We start from the raw sequence: 24,551 nt of genomic DNA, 5'->3' as shown, positions 1-24,551 counted from the left end.
GGGGAGGGGGGTCACAGAGGGAAGAGGAGTAGGAGGAAGAAGAGGAACTTACATCACCGAGACAAGCAGAGTTAGAGTCCCCAAGGAGTGGTTAGTATGACAGTGTGGTTCTAGGTAAGAACATATAGGAGGGAGGGAAGGAGCCCGGAGGAGGAGAGGAGGAGAAGAGAGGAGAAACGGAGAGAGTGTGAGATGTTAATCAGTGAAAGAGAGAGGAGAGAGAGAGAGAGAGAGAGAGAGAGAGAGAGAGAGAGAGAGAGAGAGAGAGAGAGAGAGAGAGAGAGAGAGAGAGAGAGAGAGAAGGACACAGGATAAGGCTGGCATGTCAAAGGCAAGAAAGGCTGACTGATTTCAACCGCAAAGTAAAGTGTAACACCCATTCACCGTGGGACCTGGAAGAAACAGTGTACTTTAAGAGGGGGCGGTGACCTCTGACCCCGCCACACATTCAGAAGGACGTAGAGCGGCCACGTCTATGATGCAGAGTTCTGTATCGTCGCGTTGCACGCTTGGGTCAAATTAGGATCCGTTAAGACGGAGCTGTGAACGTGGTCCCGTAGGACGTCACAGCGCCAACAGCCACCAAATGGCTGCACCAAAGTGTAGACTAGTGAACCATCCGTACGGTCAAAGATCAGACTAATCCTATACTGTCTGGTCCAGAGATCAGCGGGGCAGTGACCTTCATCATGGTACACATGTGGGATTATGGCGCTTTACTTCACATGTTCTGGCGTCCAATACATGTCTGCTGTGTGTTTTAACGCACAGCTTTAATGCAACGTGGCCTACTTTCAAGACTTCCCCCAATCCATCGAATCAGTTTGAATGGGCAAAAGATTATCCATAAGCGGCATCGCTCTGGTGTGCTAATAACACCAAACATGTTTACTTGATATTTGCGCATACGAGTGGCTGTTTTTCCCTCTGCTTCGTTACCCCGGGAACAGAATTACCCCCCCCCCCCCCCTGGTTTTCCATCATCTATCATACATTTCTCCCTCAGGTCAGCTGAATGGGTGATGACAAGAGTGGTGGTTAAAATAAACAAGAAAGCCTCTATCGTGAAGAGGATGGCAGAGTGTTAAGAAACCTCTACTTTGTGGCTATGGTGAAGCAAAGGTATTAAGTATAAAGTATATTACTGCAAGTAGAAACATTGTGAAATATTTTAACTTTACCCTTGTATCAGTCAGGGCTTTCGATCTGGGAAAAAAAAACATTGTACATTATAGTTATCGTGCATATAGCTGATTCTTTTTCTCTTTTTTTTTACCTTGCGCATGCTTAGGGAAATACAAATGTTTAATATTTTTTTTAACCTATTCCAGTCAAAAGATCACCGCAGATCAAGCGATTGATGAAATAATGAGTCATTATGGTTCATATTTACCTCCATGGGTCCCGGCTGTCCTCGGTCTGTCTCGGCCTGCCTGCTGCCTCCAGGCTGCAGCCTCTTGTCCTCTCGGAAGCTCTGCTCCAGCAGCTTCTTGGTGAGGATCCGAGCCGCGTTCTCCGCCAGCGTGTAGCCGGGCGGGGCCGACAGGTCCTGCCGTATGCTCACCACCTCTGGGGGGTTGTCCCCGCCCTGCATCTCCACGATCAGCTGCACGGGGCTGGGCGAGCGCCCGCGGGCGGTCCTCAGGAACTCCTGCACGGTGCCCTGCACGGCCTTAGGGTCCGCAGCGGACGGCCCGTGGGCGGGGCTAGGCTCGCCGGTGGGCGGCGGGGTGCCTCGGGAGCGGCTGGGGGACTTGGTGAACTGCATGGGGTCGTGGCCTCCGACGGGGGTGTGGTCGATGATGTTGAAGAGGCTGGAGAGGCCGTCGTTAATGGTGGAGTGCACGGGACTGTCCCGCGTGGTCGTGGAGCGCGCCCAGGCCGACTCGCTGTTACCCTTCTGCGGGGTAGTGGGGGTGGGCGGCCGGGGGGCGGCGGGCAGGTCGGCCTTGCTGGAGGTGGACAGCTTGCGCTGGAGCTTGGGAGAGCCGTACTTGGGCGAGCAACATGGCCGCTCGAACTTGCTCTGGACCACGGGGGAGTACTGCACCTTCCTCACGCTGCGCGACGGCGAGGAGATGGGCGTGGAGCCGCCGCCCTTGGGCGTGAGGCAGCGGTGGGGGCTGCTGGTGAGGTTCCTCAGCGCTTCCGTCTGCAGACCCACGCTGATGGTCTGCGTGGTCTGCGTGCCCCGCGTGGTGAAGCCGTTGGTCTGGCAGGCCGTGTCCCGCACCGCGGGGGGCGAGCGGATGGCGTTCCTCACTGAGAAGGCCACCTCCTTCATGTCGTCGCTCATGTTCCGTGACAGCTGCAGCTCCAGGGAGGAGGCGTAGCCCACCGTGGGGCAGAGAGGCGATTGGTTGGGAGAAGGCCGCAGCCCGCCCCCCTCCAGCAACCCGCACGGCCACCTCCCGCCCGCGAACACCTCGTCCGTCCCGGCGGCCCCCACCCCCACCGCCTCCCCCCCACCTCTGGTTTTGGTCCCTTTGGCGTACAGGAAGTCCGGGTCTGAGGCAGGGGGGGGGTGCTCGGCTCCCCCGAGTCGGGTGGGACTGTGGAGGAGGTGGACCCCTGCCCCCCCGGCGCCGTTGCCCCTCAGGGGAGACCTGAGGCAGTGCTCTGGACTGCTCAGGGTGCTGGTGGTCAGGGTGGCGCTGGTGGTGAGGAACCAGGAGGCTGGCTGGAATGGATCAGAAATGGCCTCTCCTCCCTTGGCCTCTGGGGGTCTCTCAGGCCATACCTCCAGGGCAGGACCAGGACCAGGACCAGGACCTGGACTCTGGGCGGGGGAAGGGAAGTCCCAGCCCTTATTGTTGAACTCCTCGATGTACTTGAGGTCGTCCGGGGACAGGGGTGGGGTGACGTCGTCCCTGTCTGGGTCGTCATGGCGACTCTTGTCAGGGAGGAACGGGGAGCTGTCCATCAAGCGCTGGAAGTCACTCATGGAGCAGACCGACTTTGCTCTGGGGACGGCATGTGTACAGACACAGACATAGAGACAGACACAGACATTAACATCCATATCAAGAGGTCTAGAGGTGTTTGTGACAAGTCTCTTCCTGCAGAAAGCTAAACCACAACAAACAGGTGTGATTCATTCACAAACATTGGAGAGAGTTGGACAATGTTCCATTTGCCTTCCACTGTCAAACATCTCTGCCCAAAGAGGAAGTAAACTAACCTATACTTGTATAATTTTCCCATAAAGGAACACGTCAACATTATGGAAAATGCACTTGCCGTCTTCTCCAGAGTCAGTCAAATCAAATCAAATCAAATCAAATTTATTTATAAGGCCCGACAACACACGTTAATGTCCCCATGGGCCGTACATGTCTTCTTTAAACAAGTCAAGAAGAAAACATAACAATAAGTCAAGAACAGAACAAGAACACCATAAGGTCCAAACATTTTTAGATTAATGCAAAAAAATTTAATTAAAAATTAAAGAATGCAAGCACTCCCAGACATACCCCACGCGAAGGTAAGGAAAAACTCACTAAAACCTAACAATAGGGAAAAAAGCTCCACAGGCAGTGTGAAGGAGAGAAACCTTAGAAGGGCCATTCAAGGGGGGATCTCCCTTCTTAGATGTTGGTGATAGTAGTGTTGCAGACGGACAGTTGGTAAGCATGCACTCATGTGTGTAGTGAAACACAGATGAGTGCATGCAATAGCAACTGAACATTTTGAAAGATAAAGCAAATAGCGATAGCAACTGAACATTTTGAAAGATAGAGCTGATAGCGGATCTATTTGAGGCACAGGGGCGGCGCAAAGAGGGTTAAGAAGTCAAGAAGATAGATACCACTTTCCGGACTGTGCGTTCAGTAGAAAGCTATCTGGCTGCAAGCTAGCCTAGCTTAGCACAAATGAATGGAAGTGGATACAAATCAGCTAGCCTAGCTGTTGGCCAAAAACACCTCTCCCAGGTTCTTAAGCTAAGGCTAGCTGATCTGTATCCGCTTCCATTAATTTGTGCTAAGATAGGCTACAGTAGCTTGCAGCCAGATAGCTTTCTATTGAACGCACAGAGAGGAAATTGTTATCTATCTTCTTGTCTGAGTCTGGAGAAGATGCTAAGCGCATTTCTCATAATGTTGGCGTGTTCCTTATTATTACATATTGAATAAATAATATTATTGTTCCCCCCTATTTTTTTTTCTATTTTATGAACAAGAACCTAAAATCAGTTGAAAAAAGTTAATCACTATGTCCATGAAAACGATGACGAATGTAGCCATAAAGGTATGGTTTCCTAAAAGTCTGTTCACATTTCTGCATCACTGCATAAGTCATAAATGTTCAGACAAGCTTAATCTTTGTTATTTGCAATACTCTGTATACACCCAATTCAAAGTTATTGTCACATTTTCTTTTAAACTAATTTGTAAGGCTGTGACATACAGGAGCAGAGACAGCTCTGCGTAGGAGTCTATCTGAAAAAGAATCATGGAACCGTCTTCCGGTCTGACTTCCTGTGCTAACGTTCTAATCTACACTGCTGCCACCTATCGTCATGGAGGGGAATTGCAGCCATTTTGTATAAATAAAAAAAAAACTGGAAAAATACGGGAAAATATTTTAACAGGAGGACGGCGGCAGAGAAGGTTGAAATACGGGAGAATCCCGGGAAAAACGGGAGGGTTGACAGGTATGCAATAATATAGTATAAAGTAGGGTATTATTTGGACTAGAAGAATGGTGTTGTCTCACCCTACTCGCATGTTGAGGGAGAGCACCATACATTATACACTGAGAAACCACGGCCGAGAGTGAGCTCTCCGGGAACAACCCCACTTTGCCGGTATCGCTTATCTGCGATTAGAACTGAGGAGCCCAGTAATACACCATGTTGCGTTTACACTGCCGGAAAAAATAAAGAAGAAGAAGAAGAAGCTTCTCTGCCTTTTGTAGTAGGTTGATGGAGGATATGTCTGAGGAGGAGAGGGGGAGGAGAGGTGACGGAGAGGAGGAGAGCAAGCTAGATCTGGCTGAACTGGAAGAGAGTCTGGGCAACATCCTCATGACCCCAGACGGTAATCTACCAATCTGGAACAAGGAAGTGGACCTGTCTCAATGTCCCGCCTCCTACAAGGAGAACTCCCCCGAGGAGAGGAGGCTATTGGCTGTCGCCAACCGCTTTCACCGGCAGTACCTGCACATCTACCCTGCCCGGAATCCCCTGCTGCTCTGCCCACTGAACGAGTGTGGCGTTGAGAAGTTTGTGTCCACCACCTTACAGAGCAATCTGATAAACTACTCTGAGCTGTACAGATGGGATGGCCTGGCCTCCTTCGTAGCCGACTGCCTTTCCCTGGAACCACTGGAGCCTTCCATCCATCTACCCAGGTACCTGTTGTCACCCACCCTGACTCTGCAAAGGCAGAGGGGGACCTGCTTCGACTTCTCCACCCTGCTGTGCAGTCTGCTGCTGGGGGCAGGCTTCAACGCCTACTGTGTCAGCGGCTACGCTGTCAAGGAGATGTGTCTGCTCAACCAGAGCCTGCAGGACTGCCCCCTGCTGGTGGCTGATGTCAAGGAACAGGCACCAGAGCAGAAACAGCCAGTGAAGAAGTACACCATTAAGCCTCCCATGGTCATGGAGAGCGCCTTTAAGAAGAGACAGGAGGAGAGGAGAAAGGAGGAGGCGCAGGCTGCACTGCTGGAGAAACAACAGGAGGCACAACGGCTGCAGGAGGAGCACGAGCGGCTTCCTCCAGACCCGCTGCTGGGTGAGAGGGTCCACAGCTGGGTGCTGGTGCTGGCCGGGAGCAGGGAAGTCCCAGAGAACTTTTTCATCGACCCACTGAGTGGGATGAGCTATTCCACCTCCGACGGCAACTTTCTGGCCATCGAGAGCATCTGGAACCAGGACAACCTCTGGGTCAACATGCAGGACTGTCGATATGGAATCAGCGATATGGCGTATGACCTTGGGAATACATCGAGGTGGGAGTCCCTGCTAGAAATGGTAGATGACAACGAAAAGGAGCCAAAGGTGGTGTTTTATATGCCCCGATCGTGGGTCAACAAGATCACCATCTCCAAGCAAGACGTAGAGAGACGCTACCCAGGAGGAAGGAAGGTGACTCAGTACCGCAAAGCCAAGCTGGAGAGATTCGCTCCCTACCTGCTTCCAGAGGGCCTGGTCACACGCCTCACCACCTACACAGACCTGGACTGCACCCAGGCCAGTGTGGTGAAGGAGTGGTACCAGAACAGACTGGACCACCTGGAGGAGCGAGAGGCGAGGCAGGACAACAACGTCACCACAGACAGCTTCACACCTGGACGAAGCCTCAAATCCCACAGATATGTAACCGCGACCCCGGAAACGGAGCGAGAGATGCAGTTCTACAGCGGCTCGCGTGCCGACGGGTTGGTCCGCAGGGTGGAGCTCCCGGGGGAGATGACGGAGACCTTCCAGGACAGAGACGACTTCCTGCATTGGCAACACGTTGTCTACGCTCAACGCCCCAAAGTGCTGGGACCGGGGAGAGAGAGCCCTGAGCCAGGCCACCAACCACTACAGCTTGTGCACCAGCGTTTCCACAGGGACAGGTCCAAGCCAGCCAGCGAGGATGTGGCGGAGCAAGCGTTCATGTTGTCCCACGAGCTCATCGAGGTGATCTACCACTTGGAGGACGACCGCATCATCCCTGCGTCGAGGCGCTTCAGGAAGCTGCGCGAGTTGCAGACCTTCACGCGCGGCATGGTCCGCGGCTACCAGGTGGACCCGACTGAAAGTCCTCCTACGAACTTGTTTCTGTATCAGATGTTAGTGGCTCTGATGAAAGAAGAAGAGGAGGAGGTAGCCTTCAGGATCAAATACTCTGAGAAAGAGGTGAGAGCCATCCTAGCCACCAGAGAGCAAGAGGAGAGCCATATTGAACTATACATCTCTATCTATGACACGGCCCGCAACGATAAGCCCCGCCTCCACCGAGAGAACCTGGAGCGCTTGGCTGCAGAGGAGCGGCAGCGCCAGGAGAAGGGGCTGGACGTCCTGGTCCCCCGCCTGGCCCTGCTGGGCGACCTGGAGACCCTGAGCCAGCAGGCCGCCCAGCAGCTCCGGCTCGACTGTCTGGCCGACTTCAAACAGAGCCTGAAGAACAAGGCCAGGATCATGAAGGAACGCTTCAAAAAGGAGAGCCTGGAGTTGCAGCAGAAGCAGCAGTGGTACCAGCAGCACCAGGACATGTCCAGAGAGGAGAAGGAGGAGTACCAGGCCCACTGCTCGCAGGCCATATTCAGGATAGACATCGTTAAGAAATGCCTCAGCCGGCACAAGGACACTGCTCATCAGAAGTACCTGGCTCTTGATGAGAAGCTGAAACGAGACCCCCGATTGGCCCCCCATCTATCCTCTTGAACCAATCAGAGCTTCTCCTCTTAATGTCATCAGCTGTCTCTCTATCCACCAAGCGTTTCTTCATGTGTTCCGTTTTGACATTTTAAAACCAACTCAAATTGCTGCTTCGTTTACTTTGCTTCTTTTTAGCCCGGTCGCGATAATCTTTAAGCTGCCTTTTACTTAGCGTCGTCAGATGAATTGTTTACCATTGAACGATAGCTTCAAGACATGTGCAATGAATGCCTTTTTTGCCTGTTTATTGTTTATTGTTTAAACTGTACTTTAGAGGATATCTGTCAATGTTTCACCATATTGTCTTTGGTATCATTTTAAAGGGGACTATGTCATCTTTCATTCAAGCTAAGATGTGAATATTTCTGACCAATAAGGATTCAGGAAATGTATAATATGCCTATACTATTTCTTGTCAGGGGTGATTGTGAGCCTTAAAGTGGAAATGAAGCAGTGCGATAAATACATATTCATAGCATCACATTAGTATTTAGATAAGCCACAGAAGAAATCACGTTATAAAAATAAGCAGTTTCTAAGAGAAAACGATTTGTTGTGTGCATTTCTGAAGCATTTATCATTATGGGCGCGGCCATTTTGTTGCTGACGTCATGGGGGTTGTTTGGTGTACACTGCTGGTTAGCTGCCTATAGTGAATGGGTCAGTAAGTAAATAAAATGTTGCCTACAAAACGGGACCGCGGTGGTTCTGTTTGTATTGCTCCTGGCTGTTCAAACTAATTTTACCATGTGAGAGAGAGGAAAGTTGGTTAATTTCCACAAACTACCAGTGAAAAAAACAGTGTTGTTGGCATGTTGGCTCAGGCTGGCTGCACTCAGGCGGCGTGATCAGCCTGTTGGACAGGGAATGAAGATCCCCAGAGAACACTTCATTGCCTCGGATTATGTTGTTGGGGGTGGAAGGTTTGTCCAGAAGACCACTAATCAGCTGAAGCCTGATGCGGTTCCCTCGGTCTTCAACAGACAGACCGGCGTTAGCTCTCGGGAGCGATGGCTAGCTAGTTGGCACCAGCCGGGGACCGGCGTTAGCTCTCGGGAGCGATCGCTAGCTAGTTGGCACCAGCCGGGGACCGGCGTTAGCTCTCGGGAACGATGGCTAGCTAGTTGGCACCAGCCGGGGACCGGCGTTAGCTCTCGGGAGCGATCGCTAGCTAGTTGGCACCAGCCGGGGACCGGCGTTAGCTCTCGGGAACGATGGCTAGCTAGTTGGCACCAGCCGGGGACCGGCGTTAGCAACCGGGAGCGATCGCTAGCTAGTTGGCACCAGCCGGGGACCGGCGTTAGCTCTCGGGAACGATGGCTAGCTAGTTGGCACCAGCCGGGGACCGGCGTTAGCAACCGGGAGCGTCGCGGAGCATTCAGCCTGCTGGCTACCTAGATCCACTTCAACCAGCCGAGCGTCGGGAGCTCCAGCAGCTTGTCGATGTGCTAATAGCCTGGAGCCAGCTACCGTTAGCTTGCCGAGGCTCCAGCACACCGACAAGCTGTGTAGCCAGCTACCGTTGGCTTGCCGAGGCTCCAGCACACCGACAAGCTGTGTAGCCAGCTACCGTTAGCTTGCAGAGGCTATTAGCACACCGACAAGCTGTGTAGCCAGCAGGCTGAATGCTCCGCGACGCTGGTTGAAGTGGATCTAGGTAGCCAGCAGGCTGAATGCTCCGCGACGCTCCCGGTTGCTAACGCCGGTCCCCGGCTGGTGCCAACTAGCTAGCCATCGCTCCCGAGAGCTAACGCCGGTCCCCGGCTGGTGCCAACTAGCTAGCCATCGCTCCCGAGAGCTAACGCCGGCCCCCGGCTGGTGCCAACTAGCTAGCGATCGCTCCCGAGAGCTAACGCCGGTCCCCGGCTGGTGCCAACTAGCTAGCGATCGCTCCCGAGAGCTAACGCCGGTCCCCGGCTGGTGCCAACTAGCTAGCCATCGCTCCCGAGAGCTAACGCCGGTCTGTCTGTCGAAGACCGAGGGAACCGCATCAGGCTTCAGCTGATTAGTGGTCTTCTGGACAAACCTTCCACCCCCAACAACATAATCCGAGGCAATGAAGTGTTCTCTGGGGATCTTCATTCCCTGTCCAACAGGCTGATCACGCCGCCTGAGTGCAGCCAGCCTGAGCCAACATGCCAACAACACTGTTTTTTTCACTGGTAGTTTGTGGAAATTAACCAACTTTCCTCTCTCTCACATGGTAAAATTTGTTTGAACAGCCAGGAGCAATACAAACAGAACCACCGCGGTCCCGTTGTTTTGTAGGCAACATTTTATTTACTTACTGACCCATTCACTATAGGCAGCTAACCAGCAGTGTACACAAAACAACCCCCATGACGTCAGCCATGACGTCAGCAACAAAATGGCGGCGCCCATGTTGAAAACAGGGATATTATATTATATTTTTCAGACAAATAAGATAGATTTCACATTTGATTATAGAACCCTGTCTTACACAAGGTACACAACAAACAAACTAGGATCACATTGCTCACTGCTTCATTTCCACTTTAAGAAGAGCCGTACTAGACTCATATTAAACTATATACAGCCACTAGGATAATGTCAAAAAAAATTAAAAATCATGTATATTTCCTCAAAAAACAAGTTAAGCCTTTCATCAAATTAAAGCTGACTGAATTATTCAACAGCTTGCCGGACGGGATCACACCGTCGCCAAAAGGCAGCTTTCACAGAAAACACCTGGGAAAACCACTTCAAGCAACAGTAAACAGAAGCAACAGCCCTTCTCCCAGATGATTAGTACAGTATGTATGAGCCACAAAAGCACAGCAGAGGCTGGATATTCTGTAGCCAAAAGTCAAAGTAAGTCCCAACAGTGTTTGATGTTGGTGACGTGGGGAGTGCAGCAGCTCGTGCCAAGAAAGTAGTGTTTTTGTACTCTTTGAACTCTGTTTGACCTATAGAGCTTTTCTATTTGACTTAGAGCTTTGAACTGTATTTGACTCATAGCTTTGAACTCTATTTGACTTAGAGCTTTGAACTCTATTTGACTTGGAGCTTTGAACTCTATTTGACCTAGACTCCTAGAGCTTTTAACTCTATTTGACTTAGAGCTTTGAACTCTATTCAACCTAGAGCTCTGAACTATATTTGACTTGGAGCTTTGAACTATTTGATCTAGTGCTTTGAACTCTATTTGACTTAGAGCTTTGAACTCTATTTGACTATACCTTTGAACTCTATTTGACCTAGAGCATTGAACTCTATTTGACTTAGAGCTTTGAACTCTATTTACTATACCTTTGAACTCTATTTGACCTAGAGCATTGAACTCTATTTGACTTAGGGATTTGAACTCTATTTGATCTAGTGCTTTGAACTATTTGACTTAGAGCTTTGAACTCTATTTGACTATACCTTTGAACTCTTTGACCTAGAGCATTGAACTCTATTTGACTTAGCGCTTTTAACTCTATTTGACTTAGAGCTTTGAACTCTTTGATTTAGAGTGTTGAACTCTACTTGACTTGGAGCTTTGAACTCTATTTGACCTAGAGCTTTGAACTCTATTTGACTTAGAGCTTTGAACTCTATTCAACCTAGATATTTGAACTCTATTTGATTTAGAGTGTTGAACTCTACTTGACTTGGAGCTTTGAACTCTATTTGACCTAGAGCTTTGAACTCTATTTGACTTAGAGCTTTGAACTCTATTCAACCTAGAGCTTTGAACTATATTTGACTTGGAGCTTTGAACTCTTTATTTTTTTAGTTATCTTTTCCCCCCTTCTTTTTCCGTTTTTCTCCCCTCCCAATGTTAGTCGTTATGCCAATTCCCAATCCCCTTCCTGGTCGTTGCGCACTCTACCCCCTACCGTCGGTCCGGGAGGGCGGAGACTATCACATGCTTCCTCCGACACATGTGTACCCAGCCCACCGCTTCCTGGCAGCGTGGACTCTCACTGGGAGAGTGTAATGTGTGGAAGGTCCTTCCCTTGCTGTGCAGGCGCCCCGACCAAACTGTAGGAGTCGCTGGTTACAATGACCAGGACCCACCCTCGCCGGGTTTTCCCACCCTCTAACACTGTGTTAGTATGGAAGCACCACAGCTGGATTCGATCCCACTGTCTGTGGTGGTAGATAGACGCTTAGTCCGCTGCGCTACCCGGCCGCGGAGCTTTGAACTCTATTTGACTTAGAGCTTTGAACTCTATTAGACTTTGAGCTTTTTAACGTGTTTACCTGAGCAGGCTCCCACCGCCCATCTCGTCCTCTGGGTAGGCAGGATGGTCTTCTCTCTCCGATATCTCATTCAGGGCCTGGAGCAGGATCATACAGAGCACACAACCACCTGTTAGGACAACCTGCTCAGCTACAATCTATATAAACTGGTCAGTTCATTCCGAAGTGGGTCTTCAGGATGAACACTGAAGAGGTTTGAGCTGTGTATATTGCGCACTATACCTCCAAAATGACAAAAGTAGAGCGCCTAGCATTCACTAACCATGTGCAACGAGGGCAGAGCGGATGCAGATAGCCCTGGCGGGTAGATACAGCTACATTGTGCCACTGGCGGTAGTGCACATGTAAAGCTAGAATTGTTGCACACACAATGATGATTTGTAAGCACAGGCATACATCAATACATATATCAACCCTGTAGCGCAAATGTAATGCAAATAAGATCTCCGGAAAGGATGACTGCTGCCATTCCGAAATAGCCAAACCGATCAAACAAAGACAAAGACACAGATCAGTTTGACTGTTACGGACGGCAGGTGCAGGCATCGTCATGTAAGGCGGGTAAGGGAGAGGATATTCCATCCCAGAATATCTTTTAGAAGAGAGTATTGTAAGGTGGGTAAGGGAGAGGGTATTCCATCCCAGAATATCTTTTAGAAGAGAGTATTGTACGGTGGGTAAGGGAGAGGGTATTCCATCCCAGAATATCTTTTAGAAGAGAGTATTGTACGGTGGGTAAGGGAGAGGGTATTCCATCCCAGAATATCTCTTAGAAGAGTATTGTAACGGGGCATGTGTTGTCAATATAGTCTTCTATCACATGGATGTTAGGGTTGGTTTGCTGTATTAGTATTGTAGACAATTCCTGATTGTGTGTCTGGCGATGAAACCTACATTTTTGGGGCGTGTACACTGGACTTCCAAGATTCCTGCCAGTATTTAAGGGGAGCTGTGTCATAACATGATTTACATACATTTCTAAGTGAATAAGGTGTGAACCAGGGCTGGGAGGTGTACCGAATATGAAGGTATACCGTCATGGATCTGTGTAAAGGTGTGGATTTTTACTATAGCATCGTCAACGATATATTCAAAAAATATATACATATATATATAAATGTTTCCTTGCAGCAGTATTAAAAAAGAAAAAGAACATACGATTATTTTAAATGAAATGGCACCATGACAACTGAATTACAAGATAAAGGTATCACATTGGAAATACTGGAAAACCAAATACAGTCAACACAAAAGATAATGTGACGTGATATTTTGGCCCTAGTGTGAACTTTGCCCATGCAACGCAATCTTAGTGAACCAGGGCCTGAGCCACTGTATGTCATTACCTCCTTCATGCAGGGGAACCTCTTCTCGCTCTCCAGTCGACACGGGGGAGGGACCTCCAGGCCACACAGGGGGTCCAGGGACAGAGCGTCCAGGAACAGGCTCTCCGCGGGGCCCTTCAGCCTCCCCACGGCCCCCTGGTCCTCCAGCTGGGCCTCGGAGTCCGAGTGGGAGCGCACGGGGGGCGGCGGGGAGCGCAGGGAGCGAGGGGAGCGGGGTGAGCGAGGGGCGGCACAGGGGCTGTCCTGGGGCGAGAACACCCCCCTGTGGCCCGTCCCGTCCTTCACGTCGCTGCCCTCGCCTCGCCGGACACTCAGCTCCCTCTGCATCTGTGGGGGAGAGAACGAGGTAGACAATAAATAACGTTGTGTTTATGGTTTATGCTGCAACTTCCCTGAATAATGCATCCCTGCCTCTTCCTCCATGGTTATGGTTCCATCCAACTCAGCAGTTTCCATCCTGGTTAATGTCTACCGTATTCACAGAGAGAATTATTCCCATCCTGCCTTAATGTATTAAAATTCTCAGACTCATCGTATATATATCAAGTAATCCATGCTGCCCAATGCGAGCGTCACACACACACACACACACACGCACACGCGCACACACACCAGTAAGGTAAGATATCAGAGTCCAGCTAATTAAAACCCATATAGGACATTCATTATTCATTCATCCTTAATATTCATTCTATGAAACCAGTGAACTTCTAAACCACCAACCGTCTATATATATATATATTTATTTATTACAGTATATATATATATATTATATATATATATATCCATCTGTCTGAATATACCTGCATATAGTCCTTTTTTTTTTATCCACTTTTTCTCCCATTTTCTATATTTTCTCCCATCCCAATTTCGTATCATCCAATTCAACCCTCCCCTGTCACGAACGCTGTTTCTTGCCTCCCACAAGCCGGCTGCAATGTGGACTAAGTCATACATAGCACAAGTCCAAGTTCAAGTTCAAGTTCTTTAATAGTTGTCATACAGAAGTACAGAATACTTTCATACAAAATGCTTCTTACTGTTACGCTCCAGAGACTGTGCTAGACAAGATAGTATCAAATAACATAATAACATAATATAGCATGAATTTAGAAGAAGAAAATTAGGTCACAGTGTTCGGTATAGACATATGTACAATGTTCTGAGTTACCATATAATATACAATACACAATACTATGCAGTGTACTAATGTACAGTACTATCTAGTGCAAAGCAGAAATGGGATGAGGTACAATTTTAGGTACAATTTACAGTAAGGTGTACGAGTTGTAGTGCAATCCTTCATCCATAAATATAAAGTGTGGGGAGTGGGTGCTACAGTGTGTTTGTTTAAGTGGGTGTGTGCTATAAAGTGTGTGGAGTGGGTGCTACAGTGTGTTTGTTTAAAGTGGGTGTGTGCGTGTGGATGTGTGTGCTATGTGCGTTTGGTGGTTGTTGTTGTGTAGTGTTCATTCATTGTTCGTTTAGCAGCCTGATGGCCTGGGGATAGAAGCTACTTCTGAGTCTTTCTGTGCTCGCCTTGAGACTCCTGTATCGCTTGCCTGACCGCAGCAGTTCGAAGAGGCAGTTGTTCGGGTGACTGGAGTCTTTAATGATTCTCTTAGCCTTGCCCTTGCAACGCTTGTAGTAAATGTTCTGGAGGGTGGGGAGCCCCCCTCCAATTGTGCGTTCGGCTGAACGTGTCACTCTTTGTAGTCTGCTTTGGTCTTTTGCAGTGCTATTCCCAAACCAGGAGGTGATGTTGCCGGTCAAGATGCTCTCTATTGTACATGAGTAGAAGTTCTTAAGGATCTTCTGGCTGACTTGGAACTTCCTTAGGCGCCTGAGGAAGTAGAGGCGTTGTCGTGCCTTCTTCACCACACTGTTAATGTGTGTGGTCCATGTCAAGTCCTCGGATATGTAGGCTCCGAGGTACTTGAAGCTGTTGACTCTCTCAACCGGTGCCCCGTCGATGCTGAGGGGGCTGTAGTCCTTGACCCCCGACCTCCTGAAGTCCACAATCATCTCGTTTGTTTTGCTGACGTTCAGGGAGAGGCTGTTTTCCTGGCACCATCCCGCCAGGACCTTGACCTCTTCCAGGTAGGCCCTCTCGTCGTTGGCAGAGATCAGGCCCACCACCACTGTGTCGTCAGCAAATTTGACGATTGTATTGCTACTCCGCTGAGCCACACAGTCGTGTGTGTACAGGGAGTAGAGGAGGGGACTCAGAACACAGCCCTGGGGGGCCCCTATGTTGAGGGTGATGGATGAGGAGGTGCAGTTGCCTGCTCTCACCACCTGGGGTCTGCCAGTCAGGAAGTCCAAGACCCACTGGCAGAGGTCATAGCCCAAGCCCAGGTCCCTGAGCTTGGCTATGAGTATGGAGGGGACTATGGTATTGAATGCCGAGCTGTAGTCGATGAATAGCATTCTCACATAGTTCCCCTGCCTCTTGTCCAGGTGTGATGCTGCTGTGTGCAGCACATGGGATATGGCGTCCTCCGTGGACCTGTTGGGGCGGTATGCAAATTGCAGGGGGTCCATGTTGATGGGGAGGGAGGAGCAGATGTAGCCCTTTACTAGCTTCTCAAAGCACTTCATGGCTATGGAGGTGAGAGCTACAGGGCGGTAGTCGTTGAGGCAAGCAGGCTTGGATTTTTTGGGTACAGGGATAATAGTGGACTTCTTCAGGCAGGTGGGGATGACAGCCTGTTCTAAGGACAGGTTAAATATGTCAGTGAATACTGGGGCCAGTTGGTCGGCACAGACTTTTAGGACGCGGCCGGGGATGCCGTCCGGACCTGCTGCCTTCCTGATATTCACTTTTTTAAAGGTCCGCCTCACCTCATGCTCTGTTACCCTGAACACTGCGCCTCCATCAGCAGCCGACCCCCCCCCCCCCCATTGCCGAGGCTTGTGAGCTGGTGTTGTTATTACCAGCATCAAACCTCGCATAGAAGGTATTGAGGTCGTTTGCTAATGAGATGTCACTGTTCAGTTTGAGGGAGGCGCCTTTGTAGTCTGTCATCGTTTTGAGCCCCTGCCACATAGCTCTAGAGTCAGCTTGTTCAAACTGGAGTTCAATTTTATCCCTGTAGCGCCGTTTGGCCTCTGACACTGTCCTCCTTACGTTGTGTCGCGCCACCTTGTGGTCATTCATGTTGCCTGCCACTAGGCCGTCATTGTATGCTTTGGTGCGCTCTCTCAGAGCTTCACGGACGGATTTGTCTACCCAGGGTTTTTGATTTGGGTAAACTTTCATTTTGGTAGTGGGGATTGTTTCTTTCACCCTAGTACAGACATAGTCCAGCACTGTCTCCGTGTAGGCATTAATGTTATCTGTGTCGCGGAACACAATCCAGTCTGTGTGGTGAAACACTGACCGGATCGTCTCTTCTGACGTCAGATCCCATTTCTGCACCTCTCGCGAGACTACGGGAGTACTTTTAATTCTCTGTCTATACTTTGGTGAAAGGAAAATGGATGCGTGATCTGACTTGCCAAAGCCACTATCAGAATGAGCCTTGTAGCCACCTTTAAATTGCGTGTAACAGTGATCTAGGATGTTACCGCCTCTGGTGTTGCAAGTCACATGCTGATAGAAGTCGGGCAATACCTTTCTCAGATTGGCGCTATTGAAATCTCCCAGTACTAAAATGGCGGCGTTAACGTTAGCCACTTGTATTCTATTTACCTCGTCGTGTAGTCTGGAGAGCGCAACCTTGTTGCTGGCTTGCGGTGGAATATACACTCCGACCAGGACGATCGCCGTTAACTCCCTCGGGAGGAAGAAAGGACGACACTTGATGGTTATATATTCCAGTTCTGGGGAGCAGTGGTTGGATAATTCCTTCACGTTCGTTGGATCACTCCAATTTTTGTTAAACATGAAGGCAATACCTCCTCCACGTTGTTTACCGGACTCTGATGATGTCCTATCCTTTCTATGGATAAAGAAGTGATCCGCTGGTTGAATCGCGTGATCTGGAACCTCCGGTGTGAGCCATGTTTCGGTGAAGCAAAGGATATTGCAGTCCCTAACGTCTCTTTGATATTGAATCCTTGCTCGGATGTCATCCAGTTTATTGTCTATTGATTGTACATTGGCTAGCAATATACTGGGAAGTGGTGTACGGTGGCGTCTGGATCTCAGCCTGTTTTGGATCCCAGCCCTCTTTCCTCGTCGTCTTTTCCTGGGCTCTGGGAACAAAGGGTCTGGTCCTAGTCTCCGGAGAATTTCTTCAGGCCATTGGTGTGGTTCGGAAAGCTGATCCAGCGAGTAATCCAGTTGGTAAGTTTCCCGTAATCCAATGTCTATGAGTGACTGACGGTCATATACATTAAATGCACCAACAGTTGGTACGCACAAAACTCTAAAAACTATAAATATTAACAAAAGTAAACACAGTCTCGACGGAGCGAACAGAGAGGCAGCCGATCGGGGCGGCGCCATCATCATCATTTGAGCCTCTGGTACTTGAGGTAACAGCAGTCGCATCTTTTCACCTGCGCAGCTCGATCTCTCAGTGGCGAGGAGTAACGCGTGGGAGGCTCACGCTGCCCCCGACACTTCCTGATTCTACTGCGCAGGCGCACCAACCGACCTGTAGGAGTCGCTGTCCACAACACCCGAACCCCACCCATCAGTTTCCCACCCCCTAATACGGCCAATGTGTATTAGTATGACCGACCAGCTAAACTGAAAGCAATGTGGAGCGCTGGGCTCGAACAGGCAAGCCCAGCGTCTCCGTCATTCGTGGCGAGCGCCTTGCCCACTACGCCACGTAGCCGCCTACATACCTACTAGTACTTATACACCTGAATATAACCCATATAACTCTGTATGATAGCATGTACAATAATGTCATATATACCGTAGTATATATATATATATATATTCATTCTTACCGTATATATATATCCACATATGTCTATACATATCTGTAGATTCTATATCTATTACTGTACCTACTCTTATTAGTTACGCTGCTGGCCAGTATGACTACCACCACAGTGTCTTTATACCTGTATCACTGTACATATTAATACTATAACTCTGTACATATATCTGATTAGCACTACACTCAGTAGTACTCATTTATATATTTTATACCCAATTTAATCACCTGTACATTGTATATTCGTATTTCACTTTACTGTTACATTTGCACTCTGGTTGGATGCCAAACTTATTTTCATTGTACTGTACTTGTGCTATATAATGACAATACATTTTAATCTAATCTAAATAGCAGGGAGGATAATTGCCTCAGTGTGTCTCTCTCTCTCTCTCTCTCTCTCTGCCCCTTCCCATCTTTTCTCTCTCTCTCTCTCTCTCTCTCTCTCTCTCTCTCTCTCTCTCTCTCTCTCTCTCTCTCTCTCTCTCTCTCTCTCTCTCTCTCTCTCTCTCTCTCTCTCTCTCTCTCTCTCTCTCTCTCTCTCTCTCTCTCTCTCTCTCTCTCTCTCTCTCTCTCTCTCTCTCAGAGAGGTAATAAAGGTAATAAAAAAAGTCACCCAACGAACTAGATTCTTGTACCGGATCTCCTCTCTGGTAAACAAGAATACCCTGAAGACTCTGGCAGGAGCACTCATTCAAGGGTACTACGCCTATGCTTGCACCTCATGGTACCAAAGTACCTCAAAGGCACTAAAAACAAGATTACAAACATCACAAAACAAACTGGTCAGACTTCTACTTGACCTTACCCCTAGAACCCACCTCACCCCTGCCCACTTTGACAACCTAGGATGGCTTAGAGTAGATGACCGAGTACAGCAACTTGCAATGGGCCTGGTCTACAAGATACACTACACCACTCAGGTCAGGTACCCATGTACATGTCAAAATACTTCCCAAAGGTCAGTGAATACCACAACCACAACACCAGAGGAAGCTCAACAAATCATGTTAAACCCAGATTCGGCTCAAACAAGGGACTAAACACGTTTAACAATTATGCCACATCAATGTGGAACGCCCTACCCAAAGCTGTAAAGTGTAAAGGAATGTGAATCCCTACCCACATTCTTAAAGAGCACCTACGGGAGGCTGCAATTCGAAACTGGCCACCGTAAATGTCCAAACCCCCCCACCCCCACCCCCTCCTAATAGACAGTCTCCTCCCCACCGCATGTATATATTCTCTCCCCGCCGTATGTATATTTCTCTATCACCCACCCACCCCCTCCAAATGTACAGTCTCCTCCCCACCGTATGTATATATTCTCTCCCCACCGTATGTATATTTCTCTCCCACCCACCCCCTCCTAATGTACAGTCCCCTCCCCATCATATGTATATACTCTGTCAGGATCTATGGGTAACAGTACTAGTATATTTAAATATCGTATATATGTCACAAATGTAACAGTACTAAATACCTGTATGTCATGTATGTCCCTATGCCATAAATGTCATGTATGTTGTGTATGTCATAAATGTCACTATGAATTGAAAATGGGGGACCCTGATGTAAACAAGACAAAAGTCTTTCTCAGGTCTGCATCCCCTTAACAATTGTGTGTATTGAGCCGTACTGTATTGTACCCATTCTGCAATCTGTTAAATAAAGTTTTCATTCATTCATTCATTTCATTCATTCATTCATTCACACTCTCTCTCTCTCTCTCTCTCTCTCTCTCTCTCTCTCTCTCTCTCTCTCTCTCTCTCTCTCTCTCTCTCTCTCTCTCTCTCTCTCTCTCTCTCTCTCTCTCTCTCTCTCACCCTCTCCATCTTGCGGTGCAGCTCTCTCATGCTGCTGTCCCAGTCCTCTCTCTCTCTGTCATGGTGGTCGAGCAGCTCTGTCCGCTCCCGGCTCCACCTCTTCTCCCCGTGCTGCAGCTTCCAGCTCAGGTCCAGGGAGGTGCTGTGGCTCTCGGCCAGGAGGCGGCGGTGCTCCTCGCGCTCCTGCGTGAAGGGCCACTCCGGCTCTTGCCCCGCCTCGGCCCCTCCTTCCCCCTGCGCCTCCCCTCGCGCCTCCTCCAACTGGTCAAACAGAGAGCAAAGTGGGTAAAAGTTAGGTTAGTACCTCAAATCCTTTACTTATTTAAGGCAGATAGAAAGTGTACTCCATTCAACATTCTACTCAAGTCAAGGTTTAGCTGCTGTTGTTTGGAGAACTTTGTTGGAAGCCCTCCCTCCATTCTTCCCTCCTCCCTCGTCCTCCCTCCCTCCTCCCTCGTCCCTCCCCTGGTTCCCTCAGACTCCATCTCCCTCCCACTGGGGTGCACAGTAAGTCCGCCCTCCCGGAGAGGTTCCCTGACTGGATGGGCCTCTTAAACTCCATCATAAGGCAGAGCAGTAGAACACTCTCTGGTTCTGAACGCCTGTCAAAATGACTGTCCTGTTTTTCTTTTTTCCTCCTTTTTCCTCCGTTTTTCTCCCATCCCAATGTTAGTCGTTATGCCAATTCCCAATCCCCTTCCTGGTCGCTGCGCACCTACCCCCTACGGTCGGTCTGGGAGAGTGGAGGCTATCACATGCTTCCTCCGACACATGTGTAGCCAATCAACCGCTTCTTTTCACCTGGCAGCGCGGACTCTCACTGAGAGGGTGTAACGTGTGGAAGGATCACACTACCCCCCTTAGATCCTTTCCTCACTGAGCAGGCGCCCCGACCGAACTGTAGGAGTCGCTGTTTACAACGACCAGGACCCACCCACCAGCTTTCCCACCCCTAATACTGCCAATTGTGTTAGTATGAACGACCAGCCAAGCTGGTAGCAATGCCGAGAGCTGGGCTCGAACCCAGCATCTCCTGCACTAGTGGCGAGCGCCTTGCCCACTGCGCCACTTAGCCGCCCATGACTGTCCTGTTTTGAAGAACTACGCAAAATACCAATAAAATATAGATTTTTGGATAGCAGCTTTAAGTACGGTACTTTAGTAAAATAAATACTTTGGTACTTTCCACCCCTATTATGAGCAGCATGAGGTGGAGAAAAGACTAGAGTGCAGTAAACTACCGTAGTTATTATATATAGTCTGTGTCAAACAGATAATTCAGATCCTAAATTTATGCAATAGACCTATCTCAAACCCTGCCCTCTTTTCTTGATCCTCCAATCACAACTGTCGCTTACCTCGGACAAACTCGACAGTTGTGATTGGAGGATCAAGAAAAGAGGGCAGGGTTTGAGATAGGTCTATTTAATCAGTGGAGATTTCCTTCTCAAATTTGTATTTCAAACCACACGCTCATGGAGGGGTTTGAGGTGAACTGCAGAGTTTAGATGTACTGCACTTTAGGGGTTCTCCACGTTTTTCTAAGCCCACCTATCTTAAAGGGGTTCTCCATGTTGTTCTAAGCTCCTCCACATTTATGAGAAAAATATCTAATTTGTCTGAAGCATATTTGATGAGTGGAGGACCTTATATATACCTTTACATTTATTTTTTACAATTTGAATATCTTTGGCTTTAGTATTTTCTATTGAAAATATAAAAAAAGAGAAAATAAATCAAACGGCTCAGAACAATAATATTCAAACGTCCTCTGTTCAGCTTCTAGCGGCTCCTAAATCCCAGTCTCTTGAAGGTGGGCGCTGTGTCTCCATCTGTACCTGGGCGACCTGGCACTGCATCTCTGCCCACTTCACCTCCCAGCCGGCCTTGTCGTCGGCGTAGGCCCGGTGCAGGTGGCTCCTCCGCGCCTCCTCCTCTCTCAGCTCCCCGCGGAGCTCCTCCAGCAGCGAGCGCAGGGCCTGCAGCATCCGACGGTTCTCCCCCACCTGCACACGGGATTCAGACACAAGTCTAGTGATCGATTCCATTAACCCTTTCACTACCACACTACAAATGGTTAACCCGTTCACTACCACGCGGCAAAAGGTTAATCCTTTCACTACCACGTGGCAAAGGGTTAACCCTTTCACTAACACGCGGCAAAGGGTTAACACTTTCACTACCACACTGCTAAGGGTTAACCCTTTCACTACCACGCGGCAAAGGGTTAATCCTTTCACTACCACACTACAAAGTGTTAACCCTTTCACTACCGCGCGGCAAAGGGTTAATCCTTTCACTACCACACTACAAAGGGTTAACCCTTTCACTACCACACTACAAATGGTTAACCCTTTCACTACCACACTACAAAGGGTTAATCCTTTCACTACCACACTACAAAGGGTTAACCCTTTCACTACCACACTACAAATAGTTAACCCTTTCACTACCACACTACAAAGGGTTAATCATTTCACTACCACACTACAAAGGGTTAGTCCTTTCACTACCACACTACAAAGGGTTAATCCTTTCACTACCACACTACAAAGGGTTAACCCTTTCACTACCACACTACAAAGGGTTAACCCTTTCACTACCACACTACAAAGGGTTAACCCTTTCACTACCACACGGCAAAGGGTTAATCCTTTCACTACCACACTACAAATGGTTAACCCTTTCACTACCACGCGGCAAAGGGTTAATCCTTTCACTACCACACTACAAAGGGTTAACCCTTTCACTACCACACTACAAAGGGTTAACCCTTTCACTACCATGCAGCAAAGGGTTAACCCTTTCACTAACACGCGGCAAAGGGTTAACACTTTCACTACCACACTGCTAAGGGTTAACCCTTTCACTACCAGACGGCAAAGGGTTAACCCTTTCACTACCACACTACAGACGGTTAACCCTTTCACTGCCACACTACATAATGTTAACCCTTTCACTACCACACTACAGGATGTTAACCCTTTCACTACCACACTACAGACGGTTAACCGGTGTGGTGGTAGTGAAACGTTAACCTTCTGTAGTGTGGTAGTGAAAGGGTTAAAGTTAATATGTGTACAATCTTCTAAGTCAATAGATCATCATCAAATAGATTTTGCGTCTTGGCAGCGGTAGTGTTTCTGAAATTTGAGACGATTGCTTCCTGTCGCAAAGAGGATGTTGCCATAGTTACTCTACTTGCAGATTTGTTTAAATGCCAGCTAAGTGAAGAAGCAAGACGGCAATGAAGACAGATATAACCACATTTGTTTATCGATGAGCAGTGTTGGAAGAAGTACACAGATAGAATAGCACTTTGGTAAAAGTAAGAGTCCTCCATTCAAATGTCCTCTCAAGTACAGTAAAAGTATTTGATATTGGATTTACTTGAGTATCAAAAGTTAAAGCACACATTCTACGTGATGTTTGTGTATTCCAGTGCTTGGAAGCATTCAAGCCTCGAACCATTAACCTCTAAAGGTTGTGTTAAAGTGTGTGGTCTAATTATGCTGTTCTGATTAAAGGTAATGTTAAAGTGGTGTGTGGGCTAGTTATGCTGTTCTGATTAAAGGTTATGATAAAGTGGTGTGTGGTCTAATTATGCTGTTCTGATTAAAGGTAATGTTAAAGTGGTGTGTGGGCTAGTTATGTTGCTCTGATTAAAGGTCATGTTAAAGTGGTGTGTGGTCTAGTTATGCTGCTCTGTTTAAAGGTTCTGTTAAAGTGGTGTGTGGTCTAGTTATGCTGCTCTGTTTAAAGGTCATGTTAAAGTGGTGTGTGGTATAGTTATGCTGCTCTGTTTAAAGGTTCTGTTAAAGTGGTGTGTGGTCTAGTTATGCTGCTCTGTTTAAAGGTCATGTTAAAGTGGTGTGTGGTATAGTTATGCTGCTCTGTTTAAAGGTTCTGTTAAAGTGGTGTGTGGTCTAGTTATGCTGCTCTGTTTAAAGGTTCTGTTAAAGTGGTGTGTGGTCCAGTTATGCTGCTCTGATTAAAGGTTCTGTTAAAGTGGTGTGTGGTCCAGTTATGCTGCTCTGATTACATTGTACAGTTGACAGGCTTCAAATCTGAAAGTACATAATCTTCATCAAAGTTTGCCATGTTTTCTATGCAAAATCTTTCTCTTCAAAGTAACTAGTAACTGATGGGTTCAGATAAATGTAGTGGAGTAAAAAGTACAATATTTAATTTGAAATGTAGCGGAGTAAAAGTATAATGTTCCCTAAAATTGAAATACCTAAAAGTAAAGTACCTCAAAATTGTACTAGAGTACAGTACTTGAGTAAAACACACTTAGTTACTTTCCACCACTGCCGATGAGTTATGCTTCAACATGAAAGGAGAATCCGATTTCCCACCAAATCGTACCCCGGAGACGTATGATTATATCAATAATTCTCTTTATACCATGCTGGGGAAAGTTTTCCTTGCATTTTCACGATGCCTCCTCAACAAGCCCCCTCTGTTCTCTGTTCCCCCCGTGAAACTCCCGCAGGCTGCGTGAGGCTCTGCCTAAGTGAGGTTTTGTCCGCCCCGGTCACCGAACACTCCCACAGTTTACTCAGCGTTCAGTTCAGATGCACCACCTTGTAATTATGGGAGCTCCCAGGCTGGGATTGTGATGGTTTTCCTCTGTGTAGTTTGGATGTTAGTTGAACTGCTTTTTCAAAGTGGTTTTCGTTTTGGTTTGGATTTGGTTTGGTTTGGCTTCTTTCCGCCGTGGAGTGGCTCACGGTTTGGTGAACTCCATTTTTTCCCCAGAACTTTGTATGAATATATATAAATGCATGTGAGACACAGGCATGTACAGGGGAAAGGCCTATTTTTTGTGTTTCATTTATTTTATTCTATTATTATTTTCTTTTTAATCATGCTTAATTGTTGTTTCGTATGTCTATGT

At 48.2% G+C, this 24,551-nt stretch overlaps 2 protein-coding genes across 6 annotated transcripts in view; one reads left to right on the top strand and one right to left on the bottom strand.

Moving 5' to 3' along the window:
• Window positions 1-24,551, bottom strand: part of mtcl1 (microtubule crosslinking factor 1) — a 122,232-nt gene that overhangs the window by 4,768 nt on the left and 92,913 nt on the right. For 4 of the 5 annotated variants that reach the window (XM_084327908.1, XM_084327910.1, XM_084327909.1 and 1 more), the window contains 5 exons: window positions 21,490-21,657; window positions 19,652-19,912; window positions 12,928-13,254; window positions 11,582-11,658; window positions 1,394-2,963 (listed from right to left, as the gene is read on the bottom strand). In XM_084327908.1, coding sequence (XP_084184034.1) covers window positions 1,394-2,963; window positions 11,582-11,658; window positions 12,928-13,254; window positions 19,652-19,912; window positions 21,490-21,657 — 2,403 coding nt within the window. Of the gene's footprint in view, window positions 1-1,181; window positions 1,207-1,393; window positions 2,964-11,581; window positions 11,659-12,927; window positions 13,255-19,651; window positions 19,913-21,489; window positions 21,658-24,551 lie in introns of all 5 variants that reach the window. The other variant, XM_084327912.1, reaches the window with a different exon arrangement.
• On the top strand, window positions 4,934-7,375 carry LOC311238832 (dynein regulatory complex subunit 7-like; the record flags this gene model as incomplete). Its single annotated transcript, XM_084327033.1, has 1 exon — window positions 4,934-7,375. The coding sequence occupies one exon, from the start codon at window positions 4,934-4,936 to the stop codon at window positions 7,373-7,375; it is 2,442 nt and encodes an 813-aa protein (XP_084183159.1).

The sequence above is a fragment of the Notolepis coatsorum genome (assembly GCF_963971535.1).
Source record: "Notolepis coatsorum genome assembly, chromosome: 13".
NCBI lineage: Eukaryota > Metazoa > Chordata > Actinopteri > Aulopiformes > Paralepididae > Notolepis > Notolepis coatsorum.
This window is presented reverse-complemented; position numbering and strand designations above follow the sequence as displayed.